Below are 13,661 nucleotides of genomic sequence, written 5' to 3' on the forward strand. Positions count from 1 at the left end.
ATCGGAGTACCAGTTTAAATCACTTTTTATCTCATCTTATCTGTCTATATACATATATATGTGTGTGTATATATATATAATTATTAAATAAGTCTATAATATAATATAATCACCACTATGTTTCATTATCATGACTGTATTACTTACCTACACAAGAAAGGTGCATAGAAGAAACATCATCATAATAAATTCCAGGTGGTATATCCAAAAGGCTTGTAATTTCACCCCCTCTTGGTGGCTTTCTAACAGACTATACCAAACCACCTAATGGACATCAGCGATCATACATCTTTTGTCATTACACTATAGACTGATATGTTCCTGTGTTATGATCACTACATGTAACTAAATCCTTTTAGTTCATGCTACATTTTCTTTTACATATGTTTGTGTGCATGTTTCTTTAAGGGGAGTGTAGCTTTTGATGACAGGTATTTTAAACTTTAGAAATGCTACCGGAAGCCATGATTAAAGGGGTACTCCGCTCCTAGACATCTTATCCTCTATCTAAAGGATAGAGGATAAGATGTCTCATCGCGGGGGTCCCGCTGCTGGGGACCCCTGCGATCTCTGCTGCGGCACCCCAGACATCCAGTGCACAAAGCAAACTTCGCTCCATTCAGGGTGATTGGCAATGCGGGGTGGAGGCTTGTGACGTTGCGGCCACATCCCCTCAATGCAAGTCTATGGGAGGGGCCCTTTTTAAACCTCTGTCCCTACAGAAACAAGGGAGCATCCTCCATCATGGTGCTGTCATAAAGGGGGATGCAGTGGAAAGAAAAGATACTATTGCTGAGATTTTTGCCGGATTCACCGGTTTCATTCCTAAGGATTGCTTTGTTTTGTGCTGTTCTTAGCTTTGATAGTAAATACCTCTATTCCCCAGACACATCGGTAACAATTCCGGGGCACCTGGTTTTTCCAGCTCTGACTTGTGCTGTTCATTTGTTATTTTACTTAGAAATGTGTCACTAAATGATCAGCTGGGTGTTAGGCTGCTTTCACACTATAAAAATACCTCCGTTATAAAAACCCTGGAAATCGTCCGTTAAACGGCAGTTAAAACGTCTGTAATGGGATTTTCTAACCCGTTATCGCCCGTTATTAATAATAATTTGTGACGGGCGAATGAAGGGAAGAAATAGTGCATGCACTATTTCTCCCCTTACTATCGCCTGTCACAAAATAACGGCCGTTATTAATAACGGGTGATAACTGGTTAAAACGGCTATTCAAAAAATCCCCTAGACTATAATGGGATTTATAGTCCCATCCCATAGACTATCATCCCATAGACAATAATGGGTTTTTCCAACTTCTGTTTAACGGCCGATTTACAGTTTTTTTTTTTTATTTCAGACGTTTATAACGGAGGTATTTTTATAGTGTGAAAGCAGCCTTACTAGTCGGGGGCGTGTCCCTACACTGATACTATCCAATCACAGCTGACAGTACCAGTTAGTGTAGGGACACCCCCCCCCAACTGGGAACACCCATGCCTAGTAGGCTCTTTATTCATATATTTCTACTAAGAATAACAGATGGACGACAGAACACAGCTCTAAAAAAAGATGTCCCACGATTATTTCATGAGTAGAATTATTTACAAAAAAAGTCATGGGAGACCACAAGTTCCCTTCAGATTAACCCAAAGATATTCGCCAAAACTACACCTAACATCCCTCCAATACACTGTTGGCTTGATCACATGTACCAAATTGGGGGTTCGGTTTCTTGCTGAAAGTGTACAACAGAACCCATATGTGGCTTAAGGCTGCATTCACACCACTTTTTTGCAATACAGTTCCTGTATCAAGTTTTTGATGAAAAACGGATTCCTCAAAACCGGACTAAACTGTATCAAAAAGTGTTTACAAATTTTAACCCGTATACGGTTTGAAAAATGATGTCCGGTTGCATCCGTTTTTTAAGAAAAAAAGTATACGTTTTTAACTTTTCACTCCATTTTGAATAAAGTTTCACTTGTTTGATTGAAATTCCAAGAAGAAAACTGCAAAGTCAAAAACCGTATGGTGAAAACCGGATGGAACCGTACGCACATACAGGTCTGTACGGTTCCCATTGACTCCCATGTTAAAAAAAAAACTGTATATGGTTTAATACAGTTTTTCACCCGGACCAAAAACCGTGGTAGACTACAGTTTTGGATATGGGTGAAAAAACTGGACAAAACTGTATGAGATGCAAAACGGACTAAACTGGATGAAGCGTTTGACATACGGTTTACAATGTTAAGTCAATGCATACGGTTTTCTATACAGTTCCGTACGGTTTTTAACTTGAAACCGTATACTAGAACTGTATAACAAAAATGTGGTGTATATGCACCCTAAGAAAGGCTTCCTGAAATTAACCATGGAATTTAAGTAATGTCTTCATTTATATTCATACATGTTGTCTTTCCTTCATACTTGAAAACGTTTATTCTTTTGTTGAACAAAGAAATAAATGGTCATATTTAGGGCTGGGCGGAATGACCAAAAATGTGATATCACGGTATTTTTCAAACTTATGGCGGTTCCATGGTATTTGACGGTATTTTTTCCCCCACTCATCTCCCCCTTACCACCATACTCCACCCCCCCCCCCCCGCCACCGAATGAACGAACTATCAGCCACAGCGCTGTCCCCACATTGGACTGATCATGTTACCCGCAGGCGCTGATAGTCTTTTCCTCCTGTGAGCCGCAGCGCTGGAAATGAATGAGTTGTTAGCTGCGGGCGCAGAGCGGAGAACTGAAGCTGTCACCTCCCCCTTCAAGCGCTGAAAGCCAGTGGGCCGCAGGCACTGCAGAACTTCTGATCAGAAGCGGAATCATCCATTTTAGTGACCGCACTGCCGCAGATGCCGTGATCTGTATTGATCGCGGCATCTGAGGGGTTAATGGCAGACATGAACGTGATCACGGATGTCGGCCATTACTGGCAGGTTCCTGGCTACTATCAGCAGCTGAGACCTGCAGCGCATGACCCGAGCATCGCTCCGATGCTCACTGCCGTGTACAGGACGTAAATGTACAGGATGTTAAGTACCACCGCTCCAGGATGTACATTTTATGTCCTGCGTCGTTAAGAGGTTTTCCCAGCTCAGACATTGATGGCATAGCCACAAGATTGCAGTAAGATGCTTTCAATAAATTTATGATTTTTTTTCTTCTTTTTTGTTTTCAGCTTCTGCGACCTTTGAAGACTTCCAGATTCGTCCGCATACGTTGTATGTCCACTCCTACCGTGCTCCGGCGTTCTGTGATCACTGTGGAGAGATGCTTTGGGGTTTGGTGAGGCAGGGCCTCAAATGTGAGGGTGAGTTTAGAAATGAAGTCGATTTATTTTCACCTAGAATTCAGTACATATAATCCCTCTTTTTAATTCGGACAGCTTTAGCTACTCTTCTTATGTTGAAGCTGATGTATAGCGATTTATTGGTATAATATTTAATAAAACAGCTTTTATTCTATATTTGTATCTTTTGTACAACATTGTACCTTCCTGGACATGTCTGTATTCATCTTGCCTTATTGCTTAGTGTTTGCAGGCTTCCTATTGCCAATTACCGCCCCTATAGTGTGCCTCCTGCTGTGCCTGCTTGTATTAGCAATCCGCCACTACGAGCAGACACACGGAGACCTTATAAAGATTTTCTTTTAATAATAATACTTAAAGGGGTTATCCGGCCAAAGAGCAGCACCCGCATTCTATGCTCTCTTTGTTTCCGGGACTGGGGATGTGACGCCACGCCACGCCCCCTCCATTCATGTCTATGGGAGGGGCGTGACGTCACGTCTCCTTTCCCAGAAACAAAAATCTTTCAGAGAATGAAGATGCAGCCCCGCTTAGAATGCGGGTGCTGCACTGAGATCATGGGGGGTCCTAGCGGAGGGCCCCATGCGATCAGACATCTTATCCCCTATCATTTGGATAGGGAATAAGATGTCCTTGGCCGAATAATTCCTTTACATTTTCTAGTTGCGACCATGTTTCCCATTAGCCAAGTCAACAACTCTGTAAGGTCTTTAAAGGGGTACTCCATTGGAAACCTTTTATTTATTTATTTATTTATTTATTTATTTTAATCAACTGGTGTCAAAAAGTTAAACAGATTTGTAAATTATTTCTATTAAAAAAAATCTTAATCCTTTCAATACTTATCCGCTGCTTTATGCTCCACAGGAAATTATTTTCTTTTTGAATTTCTTTTCTATCTGACCACAGTGCTCTCTGCTGACACCTCTGTCCGTGTCAGGAACTGTCCAGAGCAGTATAGGTTTGCTATGGGGATTTGTTTCTACTCTGAACAGTTCCTGACACGGACAGAGGTGTCAGCAGAGAGCACTGTGGTCAGACAGAAAAGAAATTCAAAAAGAAATACAACTTCCTGTGGAGCACACAGCAGCTGATACATACTGGAAGGATTAAGATTTTTAAATAGAAGTAATTTACAAATCTGTTTAACTTTCTGGCACCCCTTTAAGTGCTTTCCTTTTTCCTTTTACCTGATGACCAATATGCATTTTAGATGTTTGCCAGTATGCAAATGAAAGTTAAAATTTGATTCCATATTTTTTTTTTCATCCTCTGTAAAACATGTCATTAATTACTTTCCTTTTATATTTTTTGAGAAATGGTTTATGAATCCAGAATGTTCAGCAATGACATAAACCTTTTTTTTTTTTTCTTATCTTTTCTTTGTGTGAAGTAAAATAACTGGGTGACCAAATTCTAAATCAGTGGTCTTCAACCTGCGGCCCTCCAGATGTTGCAAAACTACAACTCCCAGCATGCCCGGACAGCCAACGGCTGTCCGGGCATGCTGGGAGTTGTAGTTTTGCAACATCTGGAGGTCCGCAGGTCGAAGAGCACTGTTCTAAATGATTTTTCCCAGGTGTTGAATTCTATATTTTATAGCCACTTCCTTTATAATGAATGCTTTATTTTTTTGTCTCCATTCTATCTATGGTATTTGCAGCTATTTGCAACTAGAGATGAGCGAACTTACAGTAAATTCGATTCGTCACGAACTTCTCGGCTCGGCAGCTGATGACTTTTCCTGCGTAAATTAGTTCAGCTTTCAGGTGCAGCTTTCAGGAAAAGGTGGATACATTCCTAGGAAAGAGTCTCCTAGGACTGTATCCACCTTTTCCAGCCCACGGGAGCACCTGAAAGTTGAACTAATTTATGCAGGAAAAGTCATCAACTGCCGAGCCGAGAAGTTCGTGACGAATCGAATTTACTGTAAGTTCGCTCATCTCTATTTGCAACATTTTCACTTAAGCTTTGCTTTTCATCATTGTTAAATACTTTTACTTTTTTTTGTCTGGCTATCTGCTGTGTGTTTGCTAAACAATAACTTGTTGGTCTGGAAACTGTCAGAATTACTGGAATAGCATTTTCATGAGCCTTCACGTAAACCGCCTGTCCAAATCATGTGTTTTGGATTTTTGTTGCATGAGCAGCTATGGAAGGTAGTAAAAAAAAAAAGGCTACAAACCTGGCTGTTCTTTAACTTAACAGCCTGTAACACCTTAACCCCACATAAAGTTAGAATGCATTGGTGGTTAATGCGTAATGTTCTGTTAAACACTCTTGTGTAAAATGAGTCAGGGGCATTTCTGGGTTAAATTGATAAATTTAAGAATCATAGTTACTGCACCATACAATATATACACAGCTGTTAGCCTTAAAGGGGTACTCCGGTGGAAAACATTTTTTATTATTATTTTTTTTTTAATGAACTGGTGCCAGAAAGTTATACAGATTTGTAAATTACCGTATATACTCGAGTATAAGCCGAGTTTTTCAGCACGATTTTTTGTGCTGAAAACACCCCCCTCGGCTTATACTCGAGTGAACTCCTCCACCCGCAGTGGTCTTCAACCTGTGGACTTCCAGAGGTTTCAAAACTACAACTCCCAGCAAGCCAGGGCAGCCATCGGCTGTCCGGGCTTGCTGGGAGTTGTAGTTTTGAAACCTCCGGAGGTCCGCAGGTTGAAGACCACTGCGGCCTTCAACATCATCCAGCCCCCTCTCACCCCCTTTAGTTCTGAGTACTCACCTCCGCTCGGCGCTGGTCCGGTCCTGCAGGGCTGTCCGGTAAGGAGGTGGTCCGGTGAGGAGGTGGTCCGGGCTGCTATCTTCACCGGGGAGGCCTCTTCTAAGCGCTTCGGGCCCGGCCTCAGAATAGTCACGTTGCCTTGACAATGACGCAGATGCGTCGTTGTCTAGGCAACGGCTCTATTCCGGGCCGGAAGCGCGGAGAAGAGGCGCCCCCGGTGAAGATAGCAGCCCGGACCACCTCCTCACCGGACCACCTCCTTACCGGACAGCCCTGCAGGACCGGACCAGCGCCGAGCGGAGGTGAGTACTCAGAACTAAAGGGGGTGAGAGGGGGCTGGATGATGTTGAAGGCCGCAGTGGTCTTCAACCTGCGGACCTCCGGAGGTTTCAAAACTACAACTCCCAGCAAGCCCGGACAGCCGATGGCTGCCCGGGCTTGCTGGGAGTTGTAGTTTTGAAACCTCTGGAGGTCCGCATGTTGAAGGCCGCAGTGGTCTTCAACCTGCGGACCTCCGGAGGTTTCAAAACTACAACTCCCAGCAAGCCCGGACAGCCGATGGCTGCCCGGGCTTGCTGGGAGTTGTAGTTTTGAAACCTCTGGAGGTCCGCAGGTTGAAGACCACTGAGGGCGAATGATGAGAAGAGGATGATGAAGGGGGGTGGGGATGATGAAGGGGGGGGGGGTGTGGGATGATTACAAGGGGATGATGAAGGGGGGATGTGTGGGATGATAAGGGGATGTGTGGGATGATGACAAGGGGATGATGAAGGGGGGATGTGTGGGATGATAAGGGGATGTGTGGGATGATGACAAGGGGATGATGAAGGGGGGATGTGTGGGATGATGACAAGGGGATGATGAAGGGGGGATGTGTGGGATAAGGGGATGTGTGGGATGATGACAAGGGGATGATGAAGGGGGGATGTGTGGGATGATAAGGGGATGATGAAGGGGGGATGTGTGGGATGATGACAAGGGGATGATGAGGATGTTAATGACGGGTCTGGATGATGACAGGGGGGGATGAGGTATTTCCCACCCTAGGCTTATACTCGAGTCAATAACTTTTCCTGGGATTTTGGGTTGAAATTAGGGGTCTCGGCTTATACTCGGGTCGGCTTATACTCGAGTATATACGGTACTTCTAAAAAAAAAAAAAAAAAATAAAAATAAAAAAAATCTTTACCCTTCCAGTCATTTTTAGCAGCTGTATGCTACTGAGGAAATTCTTTTCTATTTGGATTTCTTCTTTGTCTTGTCCACAGTGCTCTCTGCTGACACCTATGTCCATTTTAGGAACTGTCCAGAGCAGCATAGGTTTGCTATGGGGATTTTCTCCTGCTCTGGACAGTTCCTGATACAGACAGAGGTGTCAGCAGAGAGCACTGTGGACAAGACAAAAAAGATATTAAAAAAGAAAAGAAATTTCCTCTGTAGCATACAGCTGCTAAAAAGTACTGGAAGGGTAAAGATTTTTTAATAGAAGTCATTTACAAATCTGTTTAACTTTCTGGCACCAGTTAATTTAAAATAAAATGTTTTCCAGCGGAGTACCCATTTAAGGGAGAACTTTGTCGAAAATTGACTTATCCCCTATCCACAGGATAGGGCATAAGCAGCTGATTGTGGGGGATGGGACCCGGCGCTCAGTGAGGAGAGCGTGCCGGCTCCATTCATTTCTATGGGAGCGCTGACAAGATCAGAGTACAGCACTCGGGCATCATTCGCGCTTACATAGAAATTAATGGAGCCTGTGCCGTCTGACTACACGCGCTCCTCACTGAGCGAGCCAGGGTCCGAGCTGTCGGCCACCCCACGATCAGCTACTTATCCCATATCCTGTGGGTAGGGGATAAGTAAATTTTCAATGGGATTCTCCTTTAACATTATGACCACTTTACCATATGCCGGTTAATGCATGTTGCCGAAACCATGCTACCATGTGTTCACCAATGGCCACGAGGAATAGAGCCAATGTCACATGGCCATTGGTGAGCATGTGGAAGCAACGTTTTTGCCTTAAAGGGTTACGCCGGTGGAAAACATTTAAAACATATTTTTTTTAAATCAACTGGTGCCAGAAAGTTAAGCAGATTTGTAAATGACTTCTATTAAAAAATCTTTACCCTTCCAGTACTTTTTAGCAGCTGTATGTTACAAAGGAAATTATTTTCTTTTTTAATTTATTTTTTTCTCTTGTCCACAGTGCTCTCTGCTGACACCTGATGACCGTATCAGGAACTGTCCAGAGCAGGAGAAAATCCCCATAGCAAACCTATGCTGCTCTGGACAGTTCCTGACACGGACAGAGGTGTCAGCAGAGAGCACGGTGGACAAGACAAAAAAGAAATTCAAAAAGAAAAGAATTTCCTCTACAGAATACAGCTGCTAAAATGTACTGGAAGGATAAAGATCTTGCACTTGTCTTCAAGGGTGGGGGCCGGAGCGCACTGAGGGACTGGTAAGTAGCTGAGCCCCATTCAGGAGATTGTGGAGAGTCCCTACGTTCCGACCCCTTGCGATCCGACACTTATTTCCTATTCTGTGAGTAAGAGATGAGTTCCATTTGCCCCTATATCAGGAACTGTCCAGAGTAGGAGAAAATCCTCATAGGAAACCTATGCTACTCTGGACAGTTCCTGACACAGACAGAGGTGTCAGCAGAGAGCACTGTGGACAACACAAAAAAAAAAGAAATGAAAAAAGTAAAGATTTTTCCACCGGAGTACCCCTTTAAGCAGAAAATAACCAGTCAGTTCTTGAAGCTGGAAAAAATTTAAGGTTCTGAGCAAATTTCACAAAGGCCAAATTGTAATTGCTTAACACTGTCAGAGCACTGTGGTCAGACAGAAAAGGAATTCCACAAGAAAAGAACTTGTGTATTATACAGCAGCTGATAGGTACTGGAAGGATTGGGATTTTTTTTTTTTATAGAAGTAATTTACAAATCTCTTTAACTTTCTGGCACCAGTTGATTTAAAAGAAAATGTTTTCCAGAGGAATACCCCTTTAAAATGATAGGAGGCAGCACTACTTTTACACTGTGGCTCCACAGTCTGGCTCTTCTGGTCCCTATGCCCTAGTAAGACTGATACGGACAGGGTTATCATTGAAAGCCAAACCCAATCGAAGCAAATCCATCATCTCAGATGACTTTTCATATGTGTCCAGAAATAGCCGTGTTTCTTGACCCTATATATTTTGGATATGGCACCTCTACTTTTCCCTTATCTCCCTTCTTCACATATAAACTGATCCCTCCTTGAGTGTATAATCCGATTGCTTCCCTCAATATGAAGATTTTACCAGTAAATTCAGAGTTAATGATCAGTGTAGGAGACAGTGGGAGGAAAAGAAGTGGAGAATGGCAATTTTCTGTACTAAGATGCATTACAAAATGTCCTGTATTCTCTTATGATCTTGATTTATTCAAAGCTTAATCCCCTGATATGTAAATATCTTTTTTTTTTATTTATTTATTTTTATTTTTTTTTTACTCTTGGGAAAGTGTTTTGGTTGTTAACAAAAAAAATTTTTGCATTGCTTAATGGGAGAAACTTTCAGAATTTTTTTTTTTTTTTTTTTTAGCAAAAAGACTTACTGTCAGGAAAAATAATGCAGATCTGAATTGTGACTTGTTTCAGTAGCGTTAGCGTATTTCCTTAGTTGCGAAATTCAAGTACATTATAACCTCTTTGAGCAGAGGGGGGAGGGGTATTCGAAAAGATTTTTAGGCCGCCATACATAGTGGCCATTTTCTGTCATATAAACTTTGTTCTGGATAAGGGGTCATCCTTTGGAGAGGTTTAAAGGGGTACTCCGCTGCTCAGCGTTTGGAACAAACTATTCCGAACGCTGGAGCCGGGAGCTCGTGATGTCATAGCCCCACCCCCTCAATGCAAGTCTATGGGAGGGGGCGTGACGGCTGTCACGCCCCCTCCCATAGACTTGCATTGAGGGGGTGGGGCATGACATCATGAGGGGGCGGGGCTATGAGGTCACGAGCTCCCGGCTCCAGCGTTCGGAACAGTTTGTTCCAAACGCAGAGCAGCGGAGTACCCCTTTAAGTGTAGATGTATCAGCCACATGTGCCAATTGACAATTGAAATACTGTTTTATGTTTTTTTTACAGTATACAATATTTTTGTATTTTCCAACAGGATGCGGTCTCAACTACCACAAGAGATGCGCGTTTAAGATACCGAACAACTGTAGTGGGGTCCGAAAGCGAAGGTTGTCAAATGTGTCGCTAACCTCCAGCATACGCACTGTATCTGCAGAACCTGTCTCCTTCGCTTCAGAGGAACCACTTCTGGTATGTGTCCGTGCATCCGCTGACTGTCAAGCTACTGTATCCATAACAGATTTGGTAATCCACCTGCACGGTTTACACTGAAATTTGGCACATAACTTGAATTGTACAAATGGCTGCATGATCTGACTTTCACATCCAGAAATTGAGAGATGTCACAAATTATAATGCAATAATCCTCTTTAGAACTGAAGTTTACGGTAAGATAAGTAACAGATCTAGTCTCAAGGTAAAATAAACATTAAATTCTTGCTTTGTACTTATTTTGTTAAAAAAAAAGCAAATATTCTCTAAAGGTTTTTTTTTAAATGAAATCCTAGCTGTCATTTTAGGTAACTTTTCCGGATAAGCTGTTATGTGGGTGTACATAAGGAGCAGCAGTCTTTTTGGCCATTGTATAATTTGTATATGGCATTTTTATTTCCTTCTCTACTGACTATAGCTCTAATTTTCAGATGTCCCTCAGCTAATGGGTGTAGACTGTTATGATGATGTCTCCCATACACTGGACGAGAGGGGATGCTGCTCCCCTATGTCTCTGTAACTCACCCTCAGGAGCAGCAGCAGCTTGAAGGACATTATAAAACAGTTTAAAGTGCATCTGTCACTTAACCCTATAAAACCGCCAGCAGGGGTTAGCATGTATTGTGGTAGTGTTTTCTTTGTCCCACAGTGTCAGAGAGGTGTGGCCAGGAGTCTGCACTCTAGACTGGTTTGCCCTTTGATTGACACACAGAGCGTGACTGCTGAAGCCAGCCCTTGGTGTTTTTGCGGCGCTTGTGATGCCAGTGAAAAATATGTTGTACGTGCTGTGTGTCTGACAGACTCACTGCACAAATACTGTAATCCTCATTGGCCGCACTTGTGGGTAAAAAACAGGGCCATCATTGGCAGTCGACACTGTGGTCCGCACAAAAAAAAATAAACATTTTTTTTTCCAAAGAATTTTAACACCACATTATTATTAACAACAATACTATTAAGGTTTAGTTAGCATGGAGACACTTACCCCTGCTAGACTGTGCTGGCAGATTTAGGGTATGTTCACACTACGTAATTCCCTCGGAATTCCGCGAACGGAATTACGTGCTGTGAACATAAACATCAGTGTGAATGGGTTTCCGCGAGACCCGTTCACACTGTGGAATTTCAGTGGCGGACAATTCCCCTGCTGAAATTGTTCTGCGCAAAGAAAGAACATGTTCATTCTTTGCGCGGAAGTCCGCGGACACTGCATAGCTGTCAATAGTGACGGCGCAGTGCCGAGTGGTCCTATTGCTGAAGTATTGCGGTGGCGGCCGCCAGAATGGAATCTCCGCTCGTGGAATTCTGTGGGGGGAGATTCCGTTCATAATCCTTAGTGTGAACATACCCTTATAGTATTCAGGTAAGTGACCGCTGCACTAGCACGGTCTCTCTCTGCTACTTGGCACCTCCCTTCCTCTTTCTACTCCCCTCTCCATAGACTTGAATGGACAGCATGTAAGCCGATCCCTCAGTAAGCTGTTAGTTCATTTTGCCTCTAAGGACTGATTTGTACCGTTCTTCGGAATAAATGATGGAGTTTAGAAGATGGAAGCAGAAAAGGAGTCTGATAAGAGGAGGAATATTAGTTTTTTTTCTTTTCTGATTAAATATATTAAAAAGTATCTTATATTCACTTGTACTGTAGATTTATACAAAGTTTGCTAGAAGGACAGTGACTATTATCAACTTTTTGCTCAGTTTCTCTTAAGCAGCCTCGTTGTTCTAGCATTTAGTGCAGCTGCTGTGTCCCGTTCGTGTTGAAATCCTTTAGAGGAGCTGCCTCCAGCCCCCTCTTTCTCCTCTCCTAAATTCTGAAAGTTGACCTTTTATATGGTCAGAAAATACCTTGGAAGATTATTCAGGCCAGATGGGATAGGGGCTGGAGACTGCAATGTCAGGCAAATTTTGCAGAGCTGGAGAGAAAATCCTGAACTGTGTGTAAAAACCGAGGGAAAATGTATTGGTACCAAAATAAGTACAAAGCAAAATGCCTTCAATAGAGTCCATAGCGTTTAAATGTTATTTGGATGTAACGCTCTTACTGCATAAGAAAGCAATGTCCAGGTACAATAGAGTGCAGCAGAGTCAATGGCCAAGCTACACGTCTCTCCATCTGACTGTCACTACCTGAAAGGTCTCTAGATCAGTATTTCCCAACCAGTGTGCCTCCAGCTGTTGCAAAACTACAACTCCCAGCATGCCCGGACAGCCTTCGGCTGTCCGGGCATGCTGGGAATTGTAGTTTTGCAACAGCTGGAGGCACTCTGGTTTGGAAACGCTGCTCTAGATACTTGAAAGAATTTGAGATTGTGAGGGAACATATTTTTATTTACATTCACCGCTCTTATATACCTTTTTATTTTATTGTATTTGTTCCAAGTGTTACATCACATAAGTATTGCATATATTAAGGGTTTGCCAAATATGAACCCCATACTGCCCAGACTGGGTCTAATTGTAATATTTAAGATTATGGTGCTTGGACTTGACAGATGCCTGTGAACTTCTGGATCTACATCTTCTCACCCGCAGAGATGCTTGTGTGCAGTTCTAGGTTCTTCATCATGACCCGATCGGACGCTTTTTCGTCAACATTAGTGAATGTCAATAGGATTTTTGGGTTCATAACAGGTGGAAGTTTGGAGCTTGAACTTGGGGTTTCTATTCTTGTTGAGTTCAGTCATGTCAGGATCACATTGTCCTCTCTCATTCCTCTGTTTTTCTGTCATCTAACCAAATCTTTCATTTGTTTGTCTCCTTTTTAACATTACGTCTTTTTTTCTGTCCCTTTATGCTGCCATCTGCTTCCTTTATCAGTCTCCTCTCAGCCCCAGTTTTTGAGGTATGTGATGTCTTTGAATCTCATTTTCCAACCCAGCATCACTTTTCCATTCCTTTCTTCCTTTTTTTTTTTTTCCTGTCTAGCGCTACAACAAGGACTATAGGTGCACTTTTAGTAATCCAGGACCTTGGTGTATTAGGAATGAGGGATTTGGTTAAAGGGGTACTCCACCCCTAGACATCTTATTTCATAGTGAAAGGAAAGGGGATAAAGACGTCTGTCTGGCCGATGGGACCCCTCGCGATCTCCGGACGGCAACTTATGTTCAGAACGCCAGCTTCGGGTGGATGTAATCGTAACGTTATGCCATGCCCCCTCCCATAGACAGGAATGGGGGGGGGGGGGGGGGGGGGCGTGACATCACGGCCACAGCCGTCCGAAGCCGGCTTAATTAAAGGGGTACT

General features: G+C 43.0%; 1 protein-coding gene across 6 annotated transcripts in view; it reads left to right on the plus strand.

Annotated features, from left to right (window-relative positions):
• The window catches only part of PRKD1 (protein kinase D1), a 170,244-nt gene that overhangs the window by 115,068 nt on the left and 41,515 nt on the right, over positions 1–13,661 (plus strand). For all 6 annotated transcript variants that reach the window (XM_056547347.1, XM_056547343.1, XM_056547344.1 and 3 more), the window contains 2 exons: positions 3,193–3,324; positions 10,237–10,391. In XM_056547347.1, the coding sequence (XP_056403322.1) occupies positions 3,193–3,324; positions 10,237–10,391 (287 nt within the window). The remainder of the gene's footprint in view (positions 1–3,192; positions 3,325–10,236; positions 10,392–13,661) is intronic.

The sequence above is a fragment of the Hyla sarda genome, chromosome 11 (assembly GCF_029499605.1).
Source record: "Hyla sarda isolate aHylSar1 chromosome 11, aHylSar1.hap1, whole genome shotgun sequence".
Lineage (NCBI taxonomy): Eukaryota > Metazoa > Chordata > Amphibia > Anura > Hylidae > Hyla > Hyla sarda.